Below are 27,032 nucleotides of genomic sequence, written 5' to 3' on the forward strand. Positions count from 1 at the left end.
GTCTTAGCTGCGGCACGCAGCCTCTTAGTTGCGGCACATGGGGTCAAATTGCCTGACCAGGGATTGAACCCAGGACCCCTGCATGGGAAGTGTGGAGTATTAACCACTGGACCACCAGAGAAGTCCCAAGAGAGCCCAGTAGAACCATAATTGATATTTGTACAGACTGTGGCAGTTTACAAAGTGTTTTTCACCTGCGTTATCTCAATGACTCTTCCCCAACCCACCTATGCTGAATATTCTTATCCCCATTTCACAGATGCAGACAGTGAGGCTCAGAGACTCACCCAAGATCACATAGCTGCTTCATTTGAGTTGAGACTCAAACCCAGAGCTCTGATTCCCCTACACTGCCCCATCAAACCCCCACCATCACCCTGCTATTCATCCTCAGAGACCTCAAGAAGACATAACTATAGCCCAGAGAGGTGAAGGGACTTCCCTAGGACCACACTGTTGCTCTTGACAGAGAGGAGCCTCCACCAGGTCTCCACCTCCCCAGCCAGGGAAGCCCGCCTTCTCCTGCATCACAGAGTTAACCACTGCCTGGAGTAAGGGGGTCATGGTGGGGAGGGGGGAAGAGAATGAACAGTTTTGCTTCTGCTTCTTCCACCTTCAGTTTGTCATTCTAAGCCCTGCCTTCTTCCTTTCTTCATGAAAACCATGGCTAACCTCTCTTGCTCTTCCAGGTCTTCTTACCCTTCACATCCTTCCCTCTGTTGGACACAATAACTGGAAAGCTCAGAGTTAGCACTGTCTGAGGCAGCCTCCTGGGATCCAGAAGGGTGTGGATTCTTGAAGTCAGCAACGGAACAAAGCCCCTGCCTTCCTCTCCCTCCTTCTTCCACCACTTTCCCATCGCTGATCGCTCACACAGTGATTTGGCCCCATGTGCATGTGCTATCTGTTAGTTTCTCCCCTTCTCACTTTGCCGCCATCCCCGCTTCTTAAACCTCTGATGTCCCAGATCTCTGAGTTTATGTAGGGAGGGCTGGGTGGTGGTGGCTAAAAACTCTTGCTCTACTGGTGGCCTCTGCAAGCAACAGTTCTGCTTTGGAACCTTCACTGGGAACGTAAGGGGTGGAGGAAGAGATGGGGGCTAGAGGACAAACCTCCACAGAATCCCTATGATGTCAGAACTAAGAGTGCCTATATCTCAGACCTTTCTCTAATAGAGAAGAAAACGAAAACGAAAACCGAATGTCAGCTAAGTGACCTCCTCAAGGCCACAAAGCCAGCGAGTGGTCTGGGATCAGACCTGTATCACACATCCACACATCCATTGCCTCTCTGATTCCAGTGTGCCAACAGAAAGAGGGATGGTAGGGGGTGGGGTGGGGTGAGCAAGTGCTCCGTTCCACATTCTTGGTATTGTTACTGGTTACTGTTAGTCCAGGGCCAACAGAACACCTTGGGTGAAGACATAATAGTCAGTTGTTTTTTCCCCCAAGAAGCTTTTCATAATAATAACTAATGTTTGAATAGTGCTGTAGCATTTGCGAGTAAGTTTTCATTTAATCCCTAAAACAGCTCTATCAAGGGGAGATTATTATTGACCTATTTTTACAAATGAAACACAGGTTCAAAGATGTTTAATTATTTGCTCTTGGTAATATGTCCAGGAAATGGCATGACTAGGACTCAAAACTAGATGGCAAGCTCTAGAGGGGCAGAGACCATGGCTGTCTCATTCATCACTGAAGCCTAGCCCATTGCTGAACGACTGAGTGAACTCAAGACTGGTTTAGATTCTCTGAATTGTTCTTTGCAAACCTTTTAAACTAGGGTTCTACCACTGCAGGGACCACTTATATAGCCCTCAGGAAACAGGTATATGTAGACGTAAAACCTACCCCAAAAATCCAGCTCATACAAAGATACATTTCCTTTGCTTGGAGCTTAATTTTCAATATTTTTTCCAGGAACTACAGGAACTACACGTCTGGACATTTAAGGAAATGGAGAAAGGCAGCATCCCTTGCTCTGCCTTAGGAAGAGCCTGTGTGTGTGTTCCCCTGTGCCTCTGTGTGCTCAGGGCAGGTGGAGATACCCCCAGGTGGCAGACATGGTCTGCCTCCCTCTGGGGCCAGGAAACTAGCTGGACAGCAGAGGGCGCTGTGGAGCTTACAGACCTTGCATTCGTGGGGGTAACCTGTTCTGGAGCCAGTTTTCCAGAGACAGCCAGGGATCTTGGGTGGTCTTCTTAGGCCTCTGGTTTGCTATGGACCTATAGCAATTTCTCTTCTTTTCTCCAGAAACCTAAGTAACACCTAAAAGGTATTGGAGAGAGGGTAGAAAATATAATCTTTGGAGTCAGAGCTGGTTTTGAATTCCACTTCGCCTTTTTGAACTGTGTGACCTTAGGTAAGTAACTCTTCAGTTTTTTCATGGGCAAGGGAGGTTATTAATTCTGTTGTGCAGAATTAGAGATGAATTTGTATCAGGAGCTTCTTACAAGCATGGAACAACCGTTCCATGCTTATGTATCAAGGGCCTACTCCGTGCCAAGCAGTCCTTGGCATTGGAGAGTCCATGATGGGCAAAAAGCAGACGAGGCCCCTGCCCTCACAGAGCTAACAGCTTAATAGGAAAGACAGACTTTAATCAAATAACCTCACAGATAGATAACAAATCACACCTGTGCAATTAAGTGGAACAAAGGAGTGGTCTTGGAGCTCAGTGAGGAGGAAGTACCCAGGCAGGGAGATTTCCCTGAGGTAGAGAGAAGTAAGTTTAATTTGAAGGATGAGTAGGAGTTTATGAAGCAAAAAGGGAGGGAAAAAGCCTTTCAAGAAAAGGGAACCGCTTATGCAATGGCCATGTTTTTGAGCCTGACACAGGGCTAGTGGAAAAGCAGGGCAGAGAAAACAAGGTGGAGCCTGGTGGGAGATGAAACCAGAGAGGCAGGGGTCTGATGACACAGGACCCCATAGGCCTCCTTAAGGAGTTTTGTCTTTAGCCTAAGAAGCGCGGGAAACCATGAAGGGTTATAATCACAGGCTATTGGTGAATATTCATTTTAATAGGTTCTTTCTGGGGACTTCCCTGGTGGTCCAGTGGCTAAGACTCCATGCTCCCAATGCAGGGGGCCCGAGTTTGATCCCTGGTCGGGGAACTGGATCCCACATGACGCAACTAGGAGTTCACATGCCTGTGCCTAAGGATCCCACATGCTGCAACTAAGACCCAATGCAGCTAAATAAGTAAATATATTTTTTAAAAGTTCTCTCTGGCTGTAGAACTCATAGCAGACCCTGGATCATCTTCCCCTAAATGCACCTTCAGGTACTAAAGTTGCTAAGTTCTGCTGGCTGACCCTTCCTCCTTATCCTTTGCATCCCTCGACATCTCTTCATGGGAAGATTGCAGTGGTTTCCTAACTGGTCTCCCTGCCTCCAGTCACACCTCTACACAAGCTTGAACTTACGTGACCTTCACAACATGCCTGCAAGTAAGCAAAGCAGCAATCCTTATCCCTATTTTGCAAATGAGAAAACTGAGGTCTAGTGGTACTGTGGAACTGGCTCATACAGGCTTGTGAAAGCCAACTGTTAAAATTTCAGAAATTTTGGGACTTCCCTGGTGGTCCAGTGGTTAAGACTTTGCACGCCCACTGCAGGGGGCGTGGAATAAATTTTGCAAGCCAGCTGGTTTTTTTTTTTTTGGCTTGAACCCCAGCCTTCAGCAGTGAGAGCATAAAGTCCTAACTACTGGACCGCCAGGGAATTCCCTACAAGCCAGTTGCTAAACACAGCCAACGATTAAAAATTAAATTCTACAAACATTAAATATATTAAAAACAAAGGTAATACATTCTCAAAACTCATCACTTCCTAATAATTTTACTATTATTATTTACCTGTGCTCTTGAGGTTATTTGTGTTGTTGTATCTGCTACATAATAGTATGAAACTACTGCATAATAGTATGCTCTGTGTTCAGTAAAGTCAGGATGGTAGATTGAAATCAGCCTTGGTGGGAGGATTTACACCAGAGAAATCGGCAGACGCTACAAATAGGGACTTGATTTATTGTTTTGTCGATAATCTAAATTTAAGAAAGTGATGAGAAAATGTAAATAATTCACATTTTAAGTGAATGTGTTATGTCTGTAGCCATTACATTCTGTATAGCACAAAACTTGAGGAAATATTCTTTCAGTATTTGAAAATTGTTTTCTTATTCAACAAAGAAGTCGCTCCCATAATTGACAGGTAAGACGTTTTTGTTTATTCACTTTCCTCTTACATTGACACAGAGGACATCGACCAACATCCATGTGGCGATTACATTCCCCGGTCAACTGAAACCACGTGTTGGCTACCCATACAGCAGTTGGGCAAAAATCAGTGAAAGCATTCTGTGAGAATAAATTGGTTATAAGGAATCTGCAAATGTACATTATTATTTGTAAATTCTGTGCTACACATCCTTATGTACCTATATACGTGCATACATTCCCCTTTTCTCCCGACAGTCGGCTGTTCAACATTTAGCAGCACAGCACTGGGTCTAGAACATGTTATTCATGTGTCATTCCATAAATATTCACTGGATGCCAAGGCGGGGATACAGTTAGTCAATGAACAAACGACTTGGCCACTGTCACACATCGCAAGCGGCATAGGCGGGACCAGAGCCAAAAGGTACTGTCCTCCCAAGGCCAGCAGCTCTCTCCCAGGACTAGACCAAGCTTTCCAGGGGACCCCACCTTATCCGGAAGGGTGGCTTCGGCCTGAGGGCCCGGGAAGTGAAAAACCAGGGTCGGGGTACCGGACTAAGGGCTAGGCGAGAAGCAGCTCACGGCCAATAGCGGCCCAGGCCCCGCGTAACGTCACTCTTCGGAGAGGCCGGCGCGAGCACGCCCTGGGGAAAGGGCGTGGCCACCATCACCCGGAAGTGACGCATTGGGGGCGGTGCTCGGCGGCTCCGCGCAGGGTGGGCTCGCGCTGGGCTCCGCGCGACCCCCGCCCCCTGTATGAGGCAGAGGCCGCGGCAGCCGTTAGCACTGTCGTTCCGGGGGCAGCGGCGGGCGGGGCTCCGGAGGGGCCCGGCCTAGTCCCCACCCCAGCCCGGCTCCCAGCCGCCCGCCCTCCCTCCCTCTCCCCGATGCAGGGGGCCGAGCTCCGGGATGGTGAGGCGGCGGCGGCGGCGGCCGCTTCGTACCGCGTCCTGAGCCGCCTGCTCGGCTATGGAGAGGCGGACCCCGAGCCAGGCCCGCCGCCGCCGCCCCCGGGCCATGGCCCCGCGCCGCCACCCTTCCTCACGCGGCCGGGCCCGCGGGGCTCCCGGCCGCCTCAGCTGATGGTGTTCCGCAACGTGGGTCGGCCGCCGGAGGAGGAGGACGCGGAGGCGGCCCGGGAGCCGGGACCCTCGGAACTGCTGTGTCCTCGGCACCGCTGTGCCCTGGACCCCAAGGCCCTGCCGCCGGGGTTGGCGCTCGAGCGGACCTGGGGCCCGGCGGTTGGACTAGAGGCGCAGTTGGCGGCTCTGGGGCTCGGGCAGCCTGCGGGGCCCGGGGTCAAGACGGTCGGCGGAGGTTGCTGCCCGTGCCCGTGCCCCCCTCAGCCGCCCCCTCCGCAGCCCCAGCCGCCTGCTGCCGCCCCGCAGGCCGGGGAGGACCCCACGGAAACGAGCGACGCGCTGCTGGTCCTGGAAGGCTTGGAGTCAGAGGCCGAGAGCCTGGAGACTAACAGCTGCTCAGAAGAGGAGCTCAGCAGCCCGGGCCGCGGAGGAGGAGGGGGCGGCCGGCTTCTGCTGCAGCCTCCGGGCCCTGAATTACCCCCGGTGCCCTTCCCGGTGCAGGACTTGGTCCCTCCAGGGCGCTTGAGTAGAGGGGAGCAGCAGCCACCTCCCCCACCCCCGCCTCCTCCTGGGCCCCTCCGGCCGCTCGCAGGCCCTTCTCGGAAGAGCTCCCTCAAAATCCGCCTCAGTCGCCTGTTCCGCACGAAGAGCTGCAACGGTGGCTCCGGCGGTGGGGATGGGGCCGGCAAGAGGCCTTCCGGAGAGCTGGCTGCTTCAGCTGCGAGCCTGACAGACGTGGGAGGCTTTGCGGGCCGGGAGCTGGACGCGGGGAGGTGAGACCGGCTGGGGGTCGGTGGGGCTGCCTGACAGACTTCCTTTTCTTGTTTCATTTCCCTTTTATTCTACTGCTAACACGATCCTGACAATTCTTAAGATATGGTCTTCATAAGGAGGCGGAGACTTGAGGCGAAAGGTGGTGACATTGCCCATTAGGTCAGAGCTGATTGTGGGAGCAGCCTTCACTCTAAGAATTCACTCCCGCTGTGACACTTATCAGCTGGTTTCCATCTCTCTGGTTGGGCGATGATTCCAAACCACCGCCCCCCCACGCCCACCCTGGCCCAGCTTTTAAAGTTTTTCCAAGGTGTCTGTCTACCATTACCCCTGGCGGGGGGCTTGCTGAACAGGTGTAGCCTTTGGGGCAAAAAGTTGGTGTAGTGTTTGACCACCTTGCTTATTCTTTCTGTGTACCAGCACCCCCTTCACACTCACGCGTGCAGATGTGGTGACAGACTTGTGTAGTTGTAGGCCAGCAGTCAGTTGGGCATCTCTGTTCAGAGTTTTAATGTTTTCTTGGTTGGTTTCTTAGATATACTTGGGATCTCAAGCCTGTATGCTGACCACTGTGAGAATAGAAAATAGCCTTGCTCTCAAACCCACATGAGAAGTCTTAAGTATGAGTTCTAGGCCAATTGATGAAAATTCCAAACTTAGACATTTTTTTCCTGCATTTCTGAAGGGTGGATGGTTCTCTGACATCCAGTGTTAGATTTGTACATCGGTTTAGAAAAGCTGTCAACTTTTGTGTCACTGAAATGAGACTTCCCTTGTGATAACTGCCATTGTGGTTTGCACTGTTGAGTGGGTTCTTAGAAAGATTGGAACTGGTTTTGGTGCAGCTCATGTGATGGATTCATGAGATGCACTGGTAGCCACAACCCAAGGCTGAAAAACATTGAGAACTACTGTTCATCAGAATCACGTGGGAAGCTTTGGGAAAAGATCAGAGGGCCAAGAATTTGAATTTTTAAAAAGCTCCCTAGTCGGTCCTAAGGTGTGATCTGGACTGGAAACCACTCATCCTTTCAAAGGAACTTGTACTTCAAAAGGAAAGTGTGGGGTCAGTTTTTTTGTTTGTTTCTTTTTGTTTTTGCCATGTGCCACGGGGGAATCTCAGTTCCCTGACCAGGGATGGAACCTGTGCCCCCTGCTTGGAAGCGCAGAGTCCTAACCACTGGACCGCCAGGGAATTGCCCTTGGTCAGTTTGACTTTGTTGCCTTTTCTAAACAGCTGGGCCAGGGGCTTATCTTGGGAATCAGACCAAACCCAGACTTCCTGAGGAAATCAGTAGGTTGATGCGTGTTGCCCCTTCAGGTAGATGTATGTTTCCACATTTGCCTCCCAATGAACTCACGCTGGGAGCTTAGGTCTGGAAAAGTGTGGCTGCTGAAGCAGCTTTTTCGTGGTAGGCTCTGCATTCGATGCTCCACGTAACCAGTGTAGATGAAATTTTCATCAGCTGTGGGGAGGGCAGGATTGAAGCTGTGGGTAATGACATAGGATAGATTGCTAGTTTTCTTGTAGTTTGTCTTGCCTTTGTTCCATATTGACCAGGACTTGGTCTAAGATTCCAGAGACACCAAATAGGAGGTGTGGTGTGAAATTAGCTGCTACGTCTAATAGATTAGGAGGAGGAAAAGGCATATAACACTATACGGTTTTTTGCATTTGGAAGCAGAATTTAATGGTCATTGGCTGCTCTGTGACCAACCCTCACACTAAGCACAATACAGATTTCTACTGCTGAGCAAATTGGGCTGTAGCTCTGCAAAGAAGCTTAGTTCAGGGCACTGGAGAATTACATTTTTTGGTCCAAGAGCTTTTTGTGATGAATTGGAGAAGAGCTATGTATTCATGTATGAACGTTTGGTTGACTGCTGTTAGGAGGCAGCATGTTGTACAGAGAATGTGAACAGTTAGATTCCATGTAGGGCTCGAGCATCAGCTACGGGATGTGGGCCAATTTTGTCTTCTTCATACTTCCCCCTTTTTTAAATCTGTAAAATGGGAGTGATTCCTGTCTTGTTCCCGTCCTTATAGGAATAGAGTGAAGACGAGAAATTGAGATGGAATATTTTGTGCTTTTGGAGAAGTAGTAAGATTGAACTGGTGATTTTTTTTTTTTTTTTTTAGTGCTTAGGATTTGGTGCTGTTAGATTTTCTTGTTAGCTTTTCCACAGCTTACTATGTGCCAGTCTTGCTGGCAGCCTCGCAGCTGTGAGAAGCTTGATAAGTCTGGCCAGGGTAGTTGTGATTTCTATGGATCTGCACCTCCTTGGTAAGTCCGCCCTGTTGGGAGGAAGGATAAGTTTGGATTTTTAGCTTGTACTCTTGTTTTGATTGGTGGGACCTGGAAGCCATGAGAAATGTCAGTCTTTTGCCAGAAGGTATATGCCTGCCTTCTTATTGTTGGAGTTAATTATGAGTCTCTGCAGTCTTTGCTGTATAATTTGGGGCTTTTACAGTAACCTCTGGGCATGATTCTCTTTGCTCTTCTCAGCATTTACCTTCCCCACAGCTATCACTAGAAAGTACCTCCTACAATCTTATTTATTTATTTATTTATTTGTTTATTTATTTTTGGCTGCATTGGGTCTTTGTTGCTGCGTGCCGGCTTTCTCTAGTTGTGGTGAGCGGGGGCTACTCTTTGTTGGGGTGCGCGGGCTTCTCATTGCAGTGGCTTCTCTTGTTGTGGAGCACGGGCTCTAGGCGCGTGGGCTTCAGTAGTTGTGGCATGTGGGCTCTAGAGCACAGGCTCAGGAGTTGTGGCACCCGGGCTTAGTTGCTCCGCGGCATGTGGGATCTTCCCAGACCAGGGCTCAAACCCGTGTCCCCTGCATTGGCAGGTGGATTCTTAACCACTGTGCCACCAGGGAAGCCCTACAATCCTTTTTAAATTTAATTTTATTTATTTTTTTGGCCATGCCGCACGGCATGTGGGATCTTAGTTCCCTCACCAGGGATAGAACCTGCGTGCCCTGTGGTGGAAGCGCAGTCTTTTTATTTATTTATGTATGTACGTATGTATGTATGTATGTATGGCTGCGCTGGCTCTTCGTTGCTGCGTGCGGGCTTTCTCTAGTTGCGGTGAGCGGGGGCTGCTCTTTGTCATGGTGTGCTGGCTTCTCATTGCGGTGGCTTCTCTTGTTGTGGATCACGGGCTGCAGTAGTTGCGGCATGCGGGCTCAATAGTTGTGGCTCACGGGCTCTAGAACGCAGGCTCAGTAGTTGTGGCACATGGGCTTAGTTGCTCTGTGGCATGTGGGATCTTCCCGGACCAGGGCTCAAACCCGTGTCCCCTGCATTGGCAGGAGGATTCTTTTTTTTTTTTGGCTGCGTTGGGTCTTCGTTGCTGTGCATGGGCTTTCTCTAGTTGCAGCAAGTGGGGGCTACTCCTCGTTGCAGTGTGCAGGATTCTCATTGTGGTGGCTTCTCTTGTTGCAGAGCATGGGCTCTAGGCGTGTGGGCTTCAGTAGTTGTGGCGCATGGGTTCAGTAGTTGTGGCTCGCAGGCTCTAGATCACAGGCTCAGTAGTTGTGGCGCACAGGCTTAGTTGCTCCACGGCATGTGTGATCTTTCTAGACCAGGGCTCGAGCCCATGTCCCCTGCATTGGCAGGCAGATTCTTTTTTCTTTCTTTCTTTTTTTTTTTGGCATGCGGATTCTTAACCACTGTGCCACCAGGGAAGCCCAAATCACTGAGTCTTAACCACTGGACCTCCAGGGAAGTCCCCCTACAATCATTAATAAGGCTTAACCGTTTCCATATTTTAACATTAAGCAAACTTTAGTTCCTTTCAGATGCTTTAGAGTCTGCTAAGTTGACCTTCCTGGATATACAGAGTCTTAGGTCTAGTATGAGTTAGGTTAGAGAACTCTTTTGAAGTGAAGGAAGAAATGGGCTCACCAGTTAATCAGGTTTCTGTTTTTCAGAACTGGGCTAGGCCGTGTAACACACATATGTTGGAATTCAGAGAGCTGGGCTTGATGCCCGTGGGCTTCAGTGTTATATACGATTGCTATTTCAGGAAAACCAGTGAAGTTTCCTTGTCTGTTTCACATATGTTTAGCTGATTGTCTTCCTTTGTGTTTGGTGAGAAATAGCATTTGATCCTACTTTTTTGAATCATCATATAATACATACTTGGTTGGAAATGGGTACCTTGTTCATTTCTCAAGGTTTGTTTTTTTCCTACTTACCAGTTGAGGATATTACTGGCAGTCTTCATAGTTGTGAGGGGGAAAAATGGAGAAAAGTTCTGTAGTGGTTTCCTATCTGGGAAAAAAAGATTCAATTCTGGAAGGAGAGGCAGGCTCCCTTGGCATCAGTTTGAGGCCCTGCTGTTGTGGACAGACCTGGCAGACATGAGAAACCCATTTCTCTGTTTTCTTGGGTCTTCAGGTCTAAGGGGTCTTTTTGAGAAAGAGCATGACATGCTGAGAGCAAAATGATTTTATGGTGTGGTGAGGAGGGTCTGATTTTTTTTTTTTAACTCCAAGTGTTTTTTTTTGTTTGTTTGGTTGGTTTTTTTTGTGGTACGCGGGCCTCTCACTGTTGGGGCCTCTTCCGTTGAGGAGCACAGGCTCCGGTCGCGCAGGCTCAGCGGCCATGGCTCACGGGCCCAGCCGCCCTGCGGCATGAGGGATCTTCCCGGACCGGGGCACAAACCCGTATCCCCTAAATCGGCAGGCGGACTCTCAACCACTGCGCCACCAGGGAAGCCCCAAGCTCTCTTTTGGAATGAGCAGCCTGGTTTCAGAAATCTCTGTCCATTTGAGTTTGTGTCTTTTACTTCTTAACATTTTGCCCACTGACATCATTCCTAAGGTTTTAGACCTTGGGCTACACCTCGGCTTTTCTCTGGAAGTTCCCTCCGTATGTTCTTTAGTTGGTTTATGGTGGAGTTTCAGATCTGACCTTTTTGCACAGATGTCTGTGTATTGGAACTAAAAATGAATATGTGGTTTTTGTGCCTGTAGCTCATGAGCAGACACTGGCTTATGATGTGTTGGAAATTGCAGAGGCTGGCTGACTTGGCACTGTTGTGCTTTAGCAGGGGCAGAGGTAGGTTGTGGCTGCAAAACCTGATATTTGGACATCCTACTTTAGAAGTTAGAAAAGGACATGTGTAAGTCTTAGGACACCGTGGAGGGGATTTATGGACAAGAGAGGGAGGAGAGCATTACGATTTCATTGTTTATATTTTAGGCTTCAAGGAATTTGAAAAGTGGCCAGTGGTTATATCAGTGTGTTGTCAGCCTGTCTAGTCTAATGAACTCCTTTTATCCCACAGATCTGTTGCCATACAGTTAGTAATTTGCAGAGTGGAAATGGACAGAGGCATCCTATCTCTGTTACATGCAAAGCAGTGCATAGCTGACACAAAGGACTACTTGCCTCAGAGAAGACCTTTACGTAAGGTCTTCTGCTGCCCCTGTCTTGTTCTGCCATCTGAGGCATAGCCCACCAAGTCCTACCCCACGTGACCCGTCAGGTCTTTCTGCTGCTAAGATGCAAGTGGCCCACTGGCAGAGTTACAGTGGCTTAACTTTGTACCCTAATGCTTGTCAAGGTGGTCTGGGGAGGAATAGAATAACAAGGGAATGTAGTATAGAAGGGTTAGTTAAAAATGTTATCTGGAGCCGTGTCATTCATGTTGCTCTCCAAAAAACACATCCAGCTTAGAATGGTTATCATTTAAAATGTTTCATATATACAAGAAAAGATGTATAAAGTGTATGTATAATAATAATAATGAAATGTGTACCTAGGTAACCATCACTAAGCTTAAAAAACAGAATGTTATCAGTACCTTTGAAGACCCCTGTGTGTTACTTCCTGATTACCTCTCCCCCTCCCCCATGTAACCAACCACCATCCTCAATTTTATGTTCATCATTCCCTTGCTTTGTTTTTTATAGTTGTCTAGATTGGTCTTTTCATGAATGACTGCCATTAGAATGCTCTCAGGATCCTTGAGACAGAAACTGTTTTGGATTTTCAGTTAGACAATATCTCCCCAAAGAGAGAAGGAGGCACTCATATTTATTATTAGCCTTTCAGCCTCTTAGACCTTCTACTTCTCTAACCTTCCTTATTTGCCAGAAAAAGCCATCCTAGGGCTCTCAAATGGCTCTGCCTGGGTTTAGAGTCGTACGTATTTCTTTTTCTAGATCCTAGAAACTATGATTTTCTTCAAAATGCCAGGGGCGGGGAGAAGATGAGCTGGAGTGAGAAGGCCTCCGCAAGATGTGTGCATTTGGGTACTGCTGTTCTTCAGTGCTTGGCACTGAGGAGTCTCGTCCCCAGTATGGGCAGATGGCAGAGTAACGCAGCTTCCTTTGAAAAGAGGCAAACCGCCAAATGGCTGAGGTGTGAACCCTTCGAAAGGCCAGTGCTTTAGGTTTCTGCTTACTGAGTTTAATGTTGTATCCACAAGTTACTGAATAAAAATCAGCTTGAAAGCTCTTCAGTCTTGAAGTTAATGTCCAGTGGAATTAACTTTCCATTCCAGCCCTCTGGAGTGTTGCAACTAAGCTGCAGACTGCCATGAGCAACTTTTATAAATAGAGGGACTGTGTGTGCTTGTGTCTTGTTCTGGTGTAGCCACCTCTCCTGTGCATACTGTGGGCGGGGCGTTGACAGTGGGCACCATCATTAGACTTCTCAAGTCTCAGCATGGAGGTGGCTGCAGAGGGCGTGTGAGATAGGTCAGGAGAGGGATTCCGGCATCTTGGCTATTTCTGAGTAAGGTCTTCACAGTATGGTTTTGAAATTCTGTTTGAAGTGAGTTCTGAGAAGCGCAGACATCTCTGTTAAAACATAAATGAATAAAGATCTTCCAAAGTCAAATATTTTAAATATGATTTCATTTTGGATTTTCTTTGCTTCTGACCCCATCTATTGGTGAAGTTGAAGTTTTATTTCAACCTTTGGGTGAGAGTAATTTTGGAAAGTGAGCCAGCTACAAGGTGTGGAGTCAGGCATTTAATTTGGTGGTAGAATTTTTTTTTTAAGCCTGATTTGTTGACATATCATTTATATACCACCTAAAATTCACCTTTTAAAAGTTGCTCAGTTCTGTTAATTTTGGCAAATGTCAAAATCATAACCTCTGCCACAATCAAGGTATACGTATTTTCATCACCTCCACAACTTCTTTTCCTTTTAGTCAATTCAATCATTCTGAGGTGAGTTTTTTTTTTTTTTTTTTCTGTTTGTTTTTTTTTGGTACGTGGGCCTCTCACTACCGTGGCCTCTCCCGTTGCGGAGCACAGGCTCTGGACGCGCAGGCTCAGTGGCCATGGCTCACGGGCCCAGCCGCTCCGCGGCATGTGGGATCTTCCCGGACCGGGGCACGAACCCGTGTCCCCTGCATCGGCAGGCGGACTCTCAACCACTGCGCCACCAGGGAAGCCCCTGAGGTGAGTTTTTTGAGCTCAGCACATTTCTAGCCAGAAAGTCTTTGTCAGAGTCTTTTGGATTTCTTTCATTTCTTGACCAAAAGCCAGTTGAAACTGGTGCAAAGTGAAGTTACCTTTGGTGTGTCTTCACAGGAGATCTGTGTTTTCCAGCTGGTTTGGGAGCAGTATCAGGAGCATTCCGGGGGTGGGGGAGTGCTGTGACTGGCAGCTCAAAAAGGGGAAGAGGCCGTCTTCTTCAGGTGCCAGGCAGAGCTCCTAACTTGAAGAGGCTCCCCTTTGGCTTTGACCTATGGCTTGGAGGCATTTTGCAAAAGTCAGAGTTCTTACTGGTTGAAGATTACATGTGTATCCTATAGTGCTGTTCTCAAGTCCCAAAATCTTGCCTGGTTCATTTTGGCAGGAGCAGGCCCAGAGGGAAAGCTGGTGCTCTGAGGTGGCACCTGTTCAGGTCAAGAACTTTTTTTTTGGCTCCCATGTGAAAAATCAACTCTGTGTCTGACTTGCTTCCTCTAGAAATGGACTTACTAATTACCACTCAAGGCGTTTTAGTCTTTTAATGTGAAGGGTATGGTAAGCTCCAAAGAGATTTCTTATTGCTTTGTAGGCTGCTGAATTCTGTAGCCAAATCTATTTAGGAATTGCCTTAATTATTTTGTTCTCCCCCTTTAAATTTTAGGCTATATTACAAAAGTGTGGCTGACAACGACTAGGGTTTGCTTTGTTTTTTGGTGCATCTGGAATTGAGTGTTGCAATGATTTTTTGTTGTTGTTGTTGCAGTGATTTAAATGCATGTGTGTTCATTCTGCACCTCATTCTGTGTGCTTCTCACCCCTCAGGAAACCCAGGTTGACAAGAACTCAAAGTGCCTTTTCTCCAGTCTCCTTCAGCCCCCTGTTCACAGGTAAGGGTGATCTCTTTCTTTTTCTTCTGACATCTGAAAGCACGAGTGTTCTGAGACAAGTCAGGAAACACTTGCAGATGCATCTCAGAGGGAGCTTCAAGCATGTCTGCAGTTATTTTCTTCATTTCGTGCCTTCTGGGTTTGGGGTGAGGCTATTTTTACGGTGTGAAATGTATTCTTGACTTTGGATGCTTTATAGTTTGAGGTAGAGACTGCTTGCTGGTAATTAGGTGGCCCTGGTAGTTATGCAGGCTTTAGTTCAGGGTCATCACATATAAATTAAAAGTAGAAATTACAAATTTATAGGCTCATAGCACATAAAGGACTCCCCAAAAGTCATACAATTCCTGTCCCTGCTTCCAAGGGAGTTCATGGATTATCTAATAAACATGATCCATGATGATCTGGTCTATTTTTAAAGACTTTGGTCAAAGGGGATCACATGAACTCTTGTCTTACCCATTTTAGGGGCTAGCAGTTCTTGCAGCTGTTAAAGAGTTCTTCATTGGATCTAATTTAAGTCTCTCCTCTTGCAGCAGGGAACACAGTTGCTAAAGTAGGAAAGCCGTCAAATATCCTATTGCCTTCTCCTTTAAAGGGGAGCTTTTTCTGAGAGGGAGACCTTTGTTATGTGAGTCAGGTGTGAAGCTCCTGCTTGAATGAGATGTAGAAAAGGAAGTCTGGAGCACACAGCCTCAAATCTCAGAAACAGAGTGCTCTTCACTGGGCATGGCTGAGAAGCCTTTAAACTGAATCCCAGTTTCAAACTCTTTTGGATGCTGTGTCCCTCAAAAAAGATGATTGCAAGAATTATGATCTGAGACTGGACATTTCTAGGAAAATGTTAAGCCAGCTAGTGGCACCCCCATCACTGGGTAGACTGCTGTGAGCTGTCAGGACAGGTGAGTTGGTGCCTGCAATAGGCACAGGTGGAGAAGGAGGTCCTCTGTTCATATCCCCTCTGTTCTTATCCCAAGCAAAGAATTAAAGGATCTTATCCTGTAGCAGAATGTCTTTCTAGTTAGTAGTTGTTTCCCTTTTAAAGTAATGAAACCCACATTTGTAGTTTCATGTTCCACGTTCTTATTTCAAAGAGCCTTAGCTCTCTTGAATTACATCCTTTAAGTGCCTACAATCTAGACCTCTCTGACCCTTCAAGAAACCTGGGCTCATTGCATTGCTCTGGGCAGCTAGGCCTTCAGTCATTAAGCTGTGTGATGAGTTCCTAGAACTTCCACTGATGACTTTTGGAAGAGCTTTTCTGCTTATCTTAATTAGTGTTCAAGACCTTTGTTAAAAAAACCATATTAGATTCTGAAAACCCAGCTCCTGGCCTTTTAGAGATATTTGTTGCCTCATTTTCTTAACTGGGAAACATTAAAATTCTAGCTGAGGGGTAATTCAGCTTCCCAAATAAGAAAAACATGTTGGAAATAACACCCTAAGGGCCAAATTACAGAAATCCCAAATTCTGACTTGTGGATCAGACCTACCAAAACTTATTCTTGGCTGTCAACCTTTTGTTGATAAAATACCCTTCGTTCTCTGATGATTCAAGTGGAGAGAGGTTAGACGGGGTTGGGTGGCAAGAAGGAGTGTATATGGCAGAGAACAGAACTGTGTGACATGCTGGGAAGTAAGGAAACCATGTGCCTGACTTTTGGCTGAGTGAGGAAGTAGTTAATTATTAGGGTTGTAAATGCACTTTTCGGCCTTTGCAGCCTCAGCTATTAGGAATTAATGGATATCTGAAATGGTTGGTTCTCTTATGAGTGAATATCCTGGTAAAATCTAGATGTGGAAAGCCATTTAGGAAGAAGTTGGAGCTAATATTGGGACCTTTATCTGCATTCAGCTTAACAGTTCTTACATTTTAATGGAACTTGCTTTACATGTCCATTTGGGCTTGTAACAAGCTGCTTGCCTTGCTCTCCGAGGCAAAAATTCGTATACAAATCTGTAAAAAATAAATGGTGTGGCTTCTATTTGAATAAAGAAGACCTCTTATTCAAGGTTATATCCTCAATGGCAGAGCCACGATTAGTTGGCTTTTCAACTGTCAATCCCATGTTTTTGTCTTAAAGATCCTTGATCTTTAACATGGTAAAGGAGTGATGGAATTTAAAATTGACTTCTCAGGTGGTTTTTTTTGGGTGGGGTGTGTGATTCCAGCCAAGGAGCATTAGATTTTGAGCTTTCTGAGAGCCATGGACCTCTCTAGCCTCCCTTGCTTGCCCTCTGTTTCCCTTTGCTTCCTGGCCTCGGCTTTGGGCAAGGTGCTACTGTAACATGCTTGCTCCATGAATCCCTCAGGTGAAACAGTGTCACTTGTGGACGTGGACATCTCTCAGCGGGGCCTGACCTCTCCACACCCTCCAACCCCCCCTCCTCCTCCAAGAAGAAGCCTCAGCCTCCTAGGTATAGTTTCCTCCCCTCTCTGTCTTCTTGCCCTAGTGGGAGGGTGAGCTCTATGGACCTGTTGTTCTTTGCCAGGAGCCAAACAAGCTCCTGGGTTTCTAATGATGGCCCAGTTATTTCTTGTCCCTTTCTCAGCACCCCTGTCCTCTCCCGAAGTGGTTAAATGGGTCTCTTACCTGCATGCTATAACATCTACTGTCCATATATTGATTCGATCTTTATTTATTTATAAAGGGTATTTATCTTGCTCTGAATCTACTGCTAGTGGGCAGCTTTAGGGATATCCTTACTTTCCTGCTTTCAAGCCAAGGAAACCAGATTAAGGTGATTGTTGCCCTGTGTGCAAAAAGACAGGGTGAAGGTCAGGCCGTCTTGCCCCAGAGGGCAGCCTGATGATCCTTCTCCCTCTCCTCTGCCTTCACCTTGCTCATTCTGTGCCCATATTTCTGAACCTCTTGCTTTTGTTCTCTCTTCTAGATGATATCAGTGGGACGCTGCCTACATCTGTCCTTGTGGCTCCGATGGGGTCTTCCCTGCAGTCTTTCCCCCTACCTCCGCCTCCTCCACCTCATGCCCCAGGTTAGCTTAGCCTAGACGCAGGACTTGCAAGAGTGGGGAGTACCGAGTGATATACTTCTGAAGGATGGGAGAAATTTATTTATGGAAATAACAGAATTTATGAGAAAGCTTAAATTGTATCCCCTTGGCTGGACCAGAACTCCTTGGAAATGAGGCCAAGAACTGGTTTTTCTAACCCGTTTTCTTTATGGAGGTGAATCTGATTTTTAGTAGAGATAAAAGACTTGTATATTTTTGTCTCTTTGCTGCTGAAACTGTTTTGCAGTCTTTGAGTCAGTATCATTTAGGAAACTGCCTTAATTTTAGTAGAGGGAGGAGGTTTAATATGTTGCTGGTTTTCAAAGTTCTGTGGTTTTTCTAAGCTTTTAGCATTTACTGCAGCCTTGTAAATAAGTACCAAGCATTTAGTAGCCATACCTGCTTTGCCGGCCTCCAGTACCCAAGGAATAAAATGAATGAAATGAATTATTTTCTACTCGCTTGGCAAAATATACTTGCCTGGCAAAATCGTTGCTCTTCCCCAGCAAGTAAGCAAGTCACTATTTCCATGGCTGCTTTACCGGCACTTCACCTCGAGGTGGGAGAAGTTGGAATCGCTCTAGGCTGGTGAAGGCCCTGAAGTAGTCACCTTAGTCAGGTTAATGAGCTGCTCCTTACCCTTTTCCTGGGGTTAAACGCCCCCACCCATCCTTCACAGCTTACACGAGCTCACACAGCTTTTTGTCCCAGCCCATCCAGCTCTTCCCCACTGCTTTGGCTTCCACCCTTTCCAGCTTATCTTCTAATGCCTTGCCCCTCTTCAGTTAGCCTCTTTGTTTTGGGGGGAGGGTCTACTTGAGGTTGGGAACAATGAGGGTCGACAAGTGACCGCCACTCTCTTGCCCTGCAGATGCGTTTCCCCGGATCGTTCCCCTCCGAGCAGCCGAATCCCTGCACAGCCAACCCCCGCCACCCCTCCAGTGTCCCCTCTACCGGCCCGACTCGAGCAGCTTTGCAGCCAGCCTTCGAGAGCTGGAGAAGGTAGGTGGTGCCTCCTCTTGCATTCTCCTAATTCTGTACCAGCTCCCCTTTTATTATTTTTAGAGGAAGAGTAGTTTCCTTTCCTCTGTATTTACAGTGATAAAACAATATGCTGCTATTATTAGTTCTATAAGAGATGTTGTAAAATTGAATCTGAAAAAAAAAAACCTGAACGTGATGGAGAAATGTTTACATAGTTAACCCAGGTCACTCTTCTCTTCTTTGTAGGGCCTTGGTAATGGAATTGTAAAATTATTTTTGTGTTACTTTGGAGGCCTAAAAGTGTGATGAACCTGGTGTTCATTGCTAATGGTTGAGACACTCCTAGCAGCTTTTACCTATTGCAGCATTTTGGAAACGGGGTTCTTGTGGTAAGAGAAATTGTGCTGAAAACTTTGACGTTTCTCTGTTCCATTAACTACTTGACCACTTCTTCTTTGATAGTGTGGCTGGTATTGGGGGCCGATGAATTGGGAAGATGCAGAGATGAAGCTGAAAGGCAAGCCCGATGGTTCCTTCCTGGTACGGGACAGCTCTGATCCTCGTTATATCCTGAGCCTCAGTTTCCGATCACAGGGTATCACCCATCACACCAGAATGGAGCACTACAGAGGTGAGAAGTGCTGGCATTTGAAGGAAGCCTTCTTCCCCCTTTGCCTTTCCCTACTTTTGCTGTCTGACTTTTTCATTGGAAGGATTCATAGAAATGGAACTGTGAATGGGGAGGAAAATCTCGTAGACTCAATTGAATATTGATATGGGCACTGGTTTCGATCACTAGAAGAAATGTTGGTGGGGTTGGGAGAAGCCTAAGGGTGCTGTTTAAAAGTATTCTCAGGGGCTTCCCTGGTGGCGCAGTGGTTGAGAGTCTGCCTGCCAATGCAGGCGACACGGGTTCGTGCCCCAGTTCGGGAAGATCCCACATGCCATGGAGCGGCTAGGCCCGTGAGCCATGGCCGCTGAGCCTGTGTGTCTGGAGCCTGTGCTCCGCAACGAGAGAGACCACAACAGTGTGAGGCCTGCATACCGCAAAAAAAAAAAAAAAAGTATTCTCAGCATCTTGTCTACTAAATTGGAGAGTCTGAAGAAGACTATTGAAGAACAGAACAAAGCCAGTAAAACTCTCTTGGTAGAAGGAAGAAATAACCTAGGACCATTAGACACATTCTTCCAAACCTTGGTTTATAATTAAACTTACCATCTAGAGATATTTACTATTAAATCATATATACAAAGAGGAGAATTTGTTGATCCTGTGACAGTTCTGTCCTGAATTTCTTTGCCTGGCAGTCATATCAGCTCTTCTTGCCAGGCAGCATGGTGATAATTATGTCTTCTTTTGGTCAGCTTTGTAGTGCCATAGGAAATAGTCATCAGAACTCTATGAGAGTTTGTGGGATCAACGTACTTTAGACTGTCTATCTTCCTTCCTGGCAGTACTTCCCCCTCTGTGGTCCGGTTGTGCTTAATATTCCAGTGATGTTGAGAAGCAGACTTGTTCAACACTGCAGTCTGGATGGGCATTCTGTATTTGACTTGGGCCACAAACTTGTGATGGTCATTGGTGGTAGGGCTGGCTAATACATCCTTTGTCAAAAATTTATAATATGCTACAAATTTTAAAAGTGTGGAGAACTCGGAAATTTCAGGGACTTGCCCCCCTATCCCTCATACTCTTCCCACATGTGATTAACTTCAAATGAGCTATATTAGATATTGCATTTCAAGTAAGGGGCTCTTTCATGCTCTTCTCAGGCACCATGTGTCTCTCCTGCTCTCAGCCATGTTCTGCAGGATTTATTTGGTTTGCTTCTCTTGTTAGGCAGGAATTACCTGTTAGGTCAGCATAGCTTTGTCCATGGTTTCCTCTGCCCCCATCTCTGCTTTCTTATTTACTTATTTTTGCCTGCGTTGGGTCTTCATTGCTGCGCACGGGGCTTTTCTCTAGTTGCAGAGAGCAGGGGATACTCTTCATTGTGGTGCACGGGCTTCTCATTGCGGTGGCTTCTCTTGTTGTGGCACATTAGCTCAGTAGTTGTGGCTCGTGGGCTCTAGAGCGCAGGGTCAGTAGTTGTGGTGCACGGGCTTAGTTGCTCTGTGGCATGTGGGATCTTCCCAGACCAGGGATCGAACCCCTGTCCCCTGCATTGGCAGGCGGATTCTTAGCTACTGCGCCACCAGGGAAGCCCCTCCACCTCTGCTTTCAGAGATGCATGAAGAGAAAGGAACTTCAGTCCAAAGACCTGAGAATTAGAGAACTGTGGGGTAGACTGCTGCCTGTTTTCCTGCTCTTTCTAAAAGCAAAAATCAAACAAACAAACAAAAAACCCAAAGCATTTCTGAGTGAAGTGCTTTTATAAACCTATTAAAATGATAAGTGACTAGGCCATGGAAATGATGAATAAATGCTTGACCTCTAGGTTCTGATAGGTGAGATGCCAGGAATGGGAGGGCGTTTTCAAATGGTTCTCCAGTTACTTTTTGTTCAAAGGGACTTTTCTTCCTTGAATAAATGGAATTTTTAATAGAAGCCTGTGGGCCTTTCAGTTGCCAGCTTGCAATGGAACATTTGTCTTCGTCTTTTTAAGTGATCCTGTGAGAGTATCTAGGAAGACTCAAATCTACAGTTCTCTTGAGTGATTAGTATCCCTTTTGTGACTCCTTTGGATTTAGTGCTTTAGTTGTTAGAGGTTTTTTTTTTTTTTTTTTTTTTTTTTAAGTCATGGGAGTTGAGATTCCCTTTTGCCTTCGGGATTCTAAAGTTTGGGGTGGGATCTTTGTAACATGTTGGAGCATGGGATTTTAGAAGTTACAGAAGAAAAGACTTAGAATTTGATTTTTGTGCCTAACACACATATGAATGAGTGAGACCCACAAAACTGCTGTTCCTGTCTTTCCTGGACAAGACTTAGAATTTGATTTTTGCGCCTAACACACATATGAATGAGTGAGACCCACAAAACTGCTGTTCCTGTCTTTCCTGGACTATTCCATGCATACTTGAAGACTTAGATCTTTTTGAGGGTATGTCATTTAAACTCGCTTTTGCTATAGCAGTCTTTTCTTTATGGTCTGTGGTTTAAAGATTCATGTTCATAGCCAACAAAATCTATTTATATCTCTTTTTCTGACTTGAATTTATTATTGTTTAACAAAAACCTTGTAAGACCTAATTTATGTCTTATTAAAGGCAACATCTTTCCATTAGTTGTAGAACAAGCAGGAACAGGGACCTTTGTCTGACTGAGCTTGACTAAAAACTACCCTCCCAGAAGTGAGAATCATTAAAATGTTCAAACCAGCCTCTCATATCTTTTCGAAGTAAGTTTTGCATTTTTACCTCTCCTTAACTTTCCATGGCAGGAACCTTCAGCCTGTGGTGTCATCCCAAGTTTGAGGATCGCTGTCAATCAGTGGTGGAGTTCATTAAGAGAGCCATCATGCACTCCAAGAATGGGAAGTTTCTCTATTTCTTGAGATCCAGGGTTCCAGGTAAGGCTATAGTTACATTAATTATTTAACTGACTTGGGTATGATCCAGTGTAGGATCTCTGCCCCCACCCCTGCACCACCCACCCACCCCCCAAAAAAAACCAAAAAACAAAAAACACTTGAAGCTTTTTTTACCTGAAGCTTTTCTCCCTGGCTCTTGTAGCAACCACTCTTCCTAGAGCCCAGTGGCTAATCTCCTGCCCTTGTATTGAGAAGGAATTGATCCCTCAACATATTGAGAAGGAATCTTTGCTTCTTTGATCATATGAATGAAAAAACTGATCCCACCACTGATGTCCAGGAGTCATGTGAATATTTAACTTGCAGAGGTATCTCACACTTACATGTGAAACAGAGCTCTTAGGTCATCTCCTTGGGGAACAGGGAAAGTAAAAGAATATTCACTAGAAATGGTGAGTGTCAAGGAGGCTGAATTTAATAGCAGTCTGTTCTGGATTTTGTCCATTTGTACGAAACTTTCTGTCAGAGTAGATACTTTTTATTTACCTATTTATTTATTTATGGCTGCATTGGGTCTTCATTGCTGCGCGCGGGCTTTTCTTTAGTTGCAGCGAGTGGGGGCTACTCTTTGTTGTGGTGCGCAGGCTTCTCATTGTGGTGGCTTCTCTTGTTGCGGAGCATGGGCTCTAGGTTCAGGGGCTTCCGTAGTTGTGGCATGTGGGCTCAGTAGTCGTGGCTTGTGGCCTGTAGAGCACAGGCTCAGTAGTTGTGGCTCTCGGGCTTAGTTACTCCACGGCATGTGGGATCTTCCCGGACCAGGGCTCGAATCTGTGTCCCCTGCATTAGCAGGTGTATTCTTAACCATTGTGCCACCAGGGAAGTCCAGAGAGTAGATACTTTTTGTTGTGTCCCATATCCCTACCAATATTGAATACAGAGACTAGTCTCCGTTTGGGAGCACTGGGCAGTTCCCATCCTTGCTGGTGTGGTTATGTAGTCTTTCTGCCCAAGAAGGGAGGTAGCTATATAATCTCTATTGAAGGGTGGGGAGAAGGGATGGTTTTCAGGAATCTGCTTTTATAGTGTTAGAAAAAAGTAAAATGGCAAGCACATTAACTGAGGAATTTGTGAGATACAAACAGAACTTAAAATGAGAACTTCATGCTTTGCCATTGAATCAAATTAAGGTTCTTAAACAAACTGGGTGCCAAGAAATTGCTCTAAAAAGAAGTTACAGGGAAGCCTCCAGCAGAACATCAGTAACAGGATTGAACCAGGTTACAGGAGTGTGTTTTATAACCTTGGTGATTTCAGTAAGGCACGACAGGGTGTGAAGTGTATTAATTCTCACTTCATTTAGTATTTGCCTCAGTGCTGTCAAGACAGTTGGGTCTCATGCAGTTGACTTGGTTAAAAAGGAAAATGTTAGAATCCTTTCTTACAGGAACTGACTCTGCTTAGCAATCTTTAGAGTTTGTGGCTTTTGGGGTATTTATTTAACAAATAAACATTTATTTTTTAAACTCAGTATCAAAAATAAGCCACTCTGGGCTTCCCTGGTGGCGCAGTGGTTGAGAGTCCGCCTGCCATTGCAGGGGATACGGGTTCGTGCCCCGGTCTGGGAAGATCCCGCATGCTGCGGAGCGGCTGGGCCCATGAGCCATGGCCGCTGGGCCTGTGTGTCCGGAGCCTGTGCTCCGCAACGGGAGAGGCCACAGCAGTGAGAGGGCCGCGTACCACAAAAAAAAAAAAAAAATTAAAAATAAGCCACTTCTCTACCCTCACAGAGCTCTTAGGTTAAAAAAGGGGACAGGTAGGAAGATAAAGGCAAGAGCACATGTTAAATTCAATACAAGACATGACAGTGATTGACAAGGACAGGGTGGGTAATCAGCTCTGTTTGTGGGTGAACCAGGGAAATCCTCTCAGAGGATTCTGAAGTCTGGAGCATGTATCTACTTGTAGAGTATTGAGAGACTTCATGGAATCTTGGACTCCACAGATACAGCACGTTTCATTCCACAAATGTGTCCTGTCTGCAGAAATTTTAAGTAAGATTTTTAACATTGTTAAGGGTTAGAGCTTGCAGTGATTGCTACTGTTTATTGAGTACCTATCATGTGCCAGGTACTTTGTCAGGTTCTTTATTTCAATAGCTCTGATTTCTTGCAACAGCCCTAAAGTTAGCTAATAGATTGGTCTACATTAAAAAAAAAAAGATTATTTTCATTTTGTCAGTGAGGAAACTTAAGGGTGAGGCCCAGAAATGAAGATGTGGCACACATATACAATGGAATATTACTCAGCCATAAAAAGAAACAAAATTGAGTTATTTGTAGTGAGGTGGATGGACCTAGAGTCTGTCATACAGAGTGAAGTAAGTCAGAAAGAGAAAAACAAATACTGTATTCTAACACATATATGTGGAATCTAAAAAAAAAAAAAAGGTACTGATGAACCTAGTTGCAGGGCAGGAATAAAGACATAGACATAGTGAATGGACTTGAGGACACAGGGTGGGAAGGGAAATCTGGGGCATCAACATATATACACTACCAAATGTAAAATTAGGTAGCTAGTGGGAAGCAGCAGCATAGCGGCAGGGAGATCGGCTCAGTGCTTTGCGAAGACCGAGAGGGGTGGGATAGGGAGGGTGGGAGGGAGGCTCAAGAGGGAGGGGATATGGGGACATACGTATGCATATGGCTGATTCACTTTGTTGTGCAACAGAAACTAATACAGTATTGTGAAGCAATTATACTCCAATAAAAATCTATTAAGAAAAAAAGATTAGAATTAAGTCAGACTTCTTTTCAGAAACCATGCAAGAAATAAAAGAGTGGATTGAAATATTTAATGTTTTGAAACATAAAACCACTTTCCTAGAATTTTGTATCAAGCGAAATTATCTTCTAAAAATAAAGGAGGAATAAAGACTTTCTCAGAAGAAAAAAAAGTGAAGCCACTTACTCTAAAGGTTACTCAGTGCTGAAGCCAGGATTCAAACTGAGGCAGAACTAACTCCAAATCTTGTGCTTTATTTCCCACCCTCTGTTATGGGAAAAAAATAGCAGTAAACCGATTGCAGGTTGAGTTTGCTGGGATTTGTGGAGAGGACATAAAGAAGTCAGAATTTTGTTTATTAGTGGAGACTGTCTTTCTAGCACCTGTGAGGAATGTTACAGGTAGAATATCCATTTGCACTTAAAATTGTAATCAAGTTGACAAGGCAAAGCGAATTAGTATTCACCCCTAGACCATAAGTGACCTCTCTTTGAAGGATTGGGACAAAGAAGGCAATGGTTCTCCTTTACCATTGTTTGCTGCCTTCCTTTTCTTATCACAGAGGTCTAGGCATTCTGTGAGGCTGACTTTATTAGAGGGGAGGATTCCCGTGAGGAAGTGGTAGTCATTAGAATGTATGTTGAGCTCTGTCAGCCTGCACCAGGGATTATAACACGGTGGATTCTAAAAGGAGCCCTTTTATTTAGACTTTGGGATGATGATAACTGAATGCCTACAGGGGGCTAGTATTATTTCATTTAACCCTTACAAAATCTCTTGAAGGGATGTTACAGTCTCCCTTTTTTTTTCTTTTTTAGAATACAGATTAAGAAACTGATGTGCAGTGAGTTGCAGAGTCAGGATGCAAAGTTAGGTTTTTCTGGCTCAGATCTAGAGCTGGATGCAGTCACAGCACATCCAGACTGGTGTAAAAGGATGCCAGGGATTATGGGAATTTTAAAGCTGGGACTAATGGGAAAGTTCTGGATGGTGGCAAGTAAGGAGCAGAAGAAATTTAATAAGTGGAATAGTTCGCATCTGGGGGAGGAATCGGTAAAACTGATGGCACCTGAGCTTGGTTTGCCCCTTATCTCTTCTCATGGCAGTGTTGGAGCATGGTCATGGTAAATCTGAGGTTGCTGATTTCACCTCTGTCTGGTCCATTTCACAGTTGTAAACTAAACCCCTAACACCAAGCAGCAATCTCAGAAAGAGAATGTGATTGGATTAGCACAAAACTTATGTTGCTGTGAGAGCCAGAACTCAAAGTGAATGTGTCCTTCTTAGTTGGGAGAATCTCCATCATCTGTGAAGTGCCTGAAGAGAAAACACTTTTTGTTTTTTTAATCACACTTTGAATTGGATAACTCTAAGGAAATTGGTTGCTTCCTCTTTTGTAACCATCATTTAGGCCATGATTACTTGTTTAGGGCTATGTCTTCCTTGTATCCTAGGATTTCTCAATTCGGCCCTATCGACAAGTTTGGGGCTGGATAATTCTGGCCTTCAGGGAACAGTTTGTTGTGGGAGGAAGGCCTGGGTGTTGGGTGCTCAGACCTGAAAGAGGTTTGTCACTCCTAACCTGCTCCTTTTTGGGGGAAGAGAAAATAGCCAAGTGGCTGGAAACTGGATTTGTGCCCAGGACCCTGGCATGAGGACCAGAGGAAAGTTCTTGATGATCACTCTTCTACCTTGTCTTTTACTTTCGCTGCACTGGTGTCTTATGTTGGATTTATTTCCATTTCTGACCTCATTTGTTAACAAGCTCTGGATGTGAGAACTTCAGTCATTTGCTGTGTTTGCGGGCAAAACCAGGGAATATCAGAGAATTAACAGGTTTCAAATTGCTATTTGTGAACTTAAGGCTAAAAGTAACACAATTAAATAGGCAAGTATATATGGTCATTAAAATTCAAGTAGGCAAACAATCAGATAATTGTATGCTACTTATTATCCTGACCTCTTTAAGCACAAGTCCTATAGTCCTTCTTTGGGAATAAATAATTAGGTGCATAAATTACTTTTATCTCTGAAACATCATGTTAAGTTTAGCAATATTACAACCAACCCCCCCAGGAAGCTTTCTGTTTGTCATAGTTTAATTTACTAAAGACTATTTTTAAAACATGAGAGAAAGGGTAAAATTCAGAGGAATTTGAACCCCAATCATTTTAAAACCACTTGAGTTTAAATATATTCAAAAGAAAAATCCATGTGTGAATTTTTTTTTTTAATGGTGTGTGTGGGTGGAGGAGGGCTACAGTGCTTCAAAATATAAGCCTTAGATTTGAAGGGATGGGGGTGAGAAGTCAGGGACTAAGAGAGGCTGGTCATGAATGAATCAAGGAGCTGTGACTGTCTGGACAG

The 27,032-nt window shown here is 45.6% G+C and overlaps 1 protein-coding gene across 6 annotated transcripts in view; it reads left to right on the plus strand.

Moving 5' to 3' along the window:
* The first annotated feature begins 4,906 nt into the window (after positions 1-4,906).
* SOCS7 (suppressor of cytokine signaling 7) overlaps positions 4,907-27,032 on the plus strand; it is a 34,067-nt gene continuing 11,941 nt past the window's right edge. Inside the window, exons 1-8 of one of the 6 annotated variants that reach the window (XM_067020818.1) lie at positions 4,907-6,077; positions 13,363-13,509; positions 14,347-14,411; positions 16,725-16,829; positions 17,307-17,408; positions 18,298-18,428; positions 18,873-19,041; positions 21,792-21,920. In XM_067020818.1, coding sequence (XP_066876919.1) covers positions 5,110-6,077; positions 13,363-13,509; positions 14,347-14,411; positions 16,725-16,829; positions 17,307-17,408; positions 18,298-18,428; positions 18,873-19,041; positions 21,792-21,920 — 1,816 coding nt within the window. In that variant the 5' untranslated portion in view covers positions 4,907-5,109. The remainder of the gene's footprint in view (positions 6,078-13,362; positions 13,510-14,346; positions 14,412-16,724; positions 16,830-17,306; positions 17,409-18,297; positions 18,429-18,872; positions 19,042-21,791; positions 21,921-27,032) is intronic. The other 5 variants (XM_067020819.1, XM_059046515.2, XM_067020820.1 and 2 more) reach the window with 5 other exon arrangements.

Source organism: Kogia breviceps, chromosome 19 (genome assembly GCF_026419965.1).
Source record: "Kogia breviceps isolate mKogBre1 chromosome 19, mKogBre1 haplotype 1, whole genome shotgun sequence".
Lineage (NCBI taxonomy): Eukaryota > Metazoa > Chordata > Mammalia > Artiodactyla > Physeteridae > Kogia > Kogia breviceps.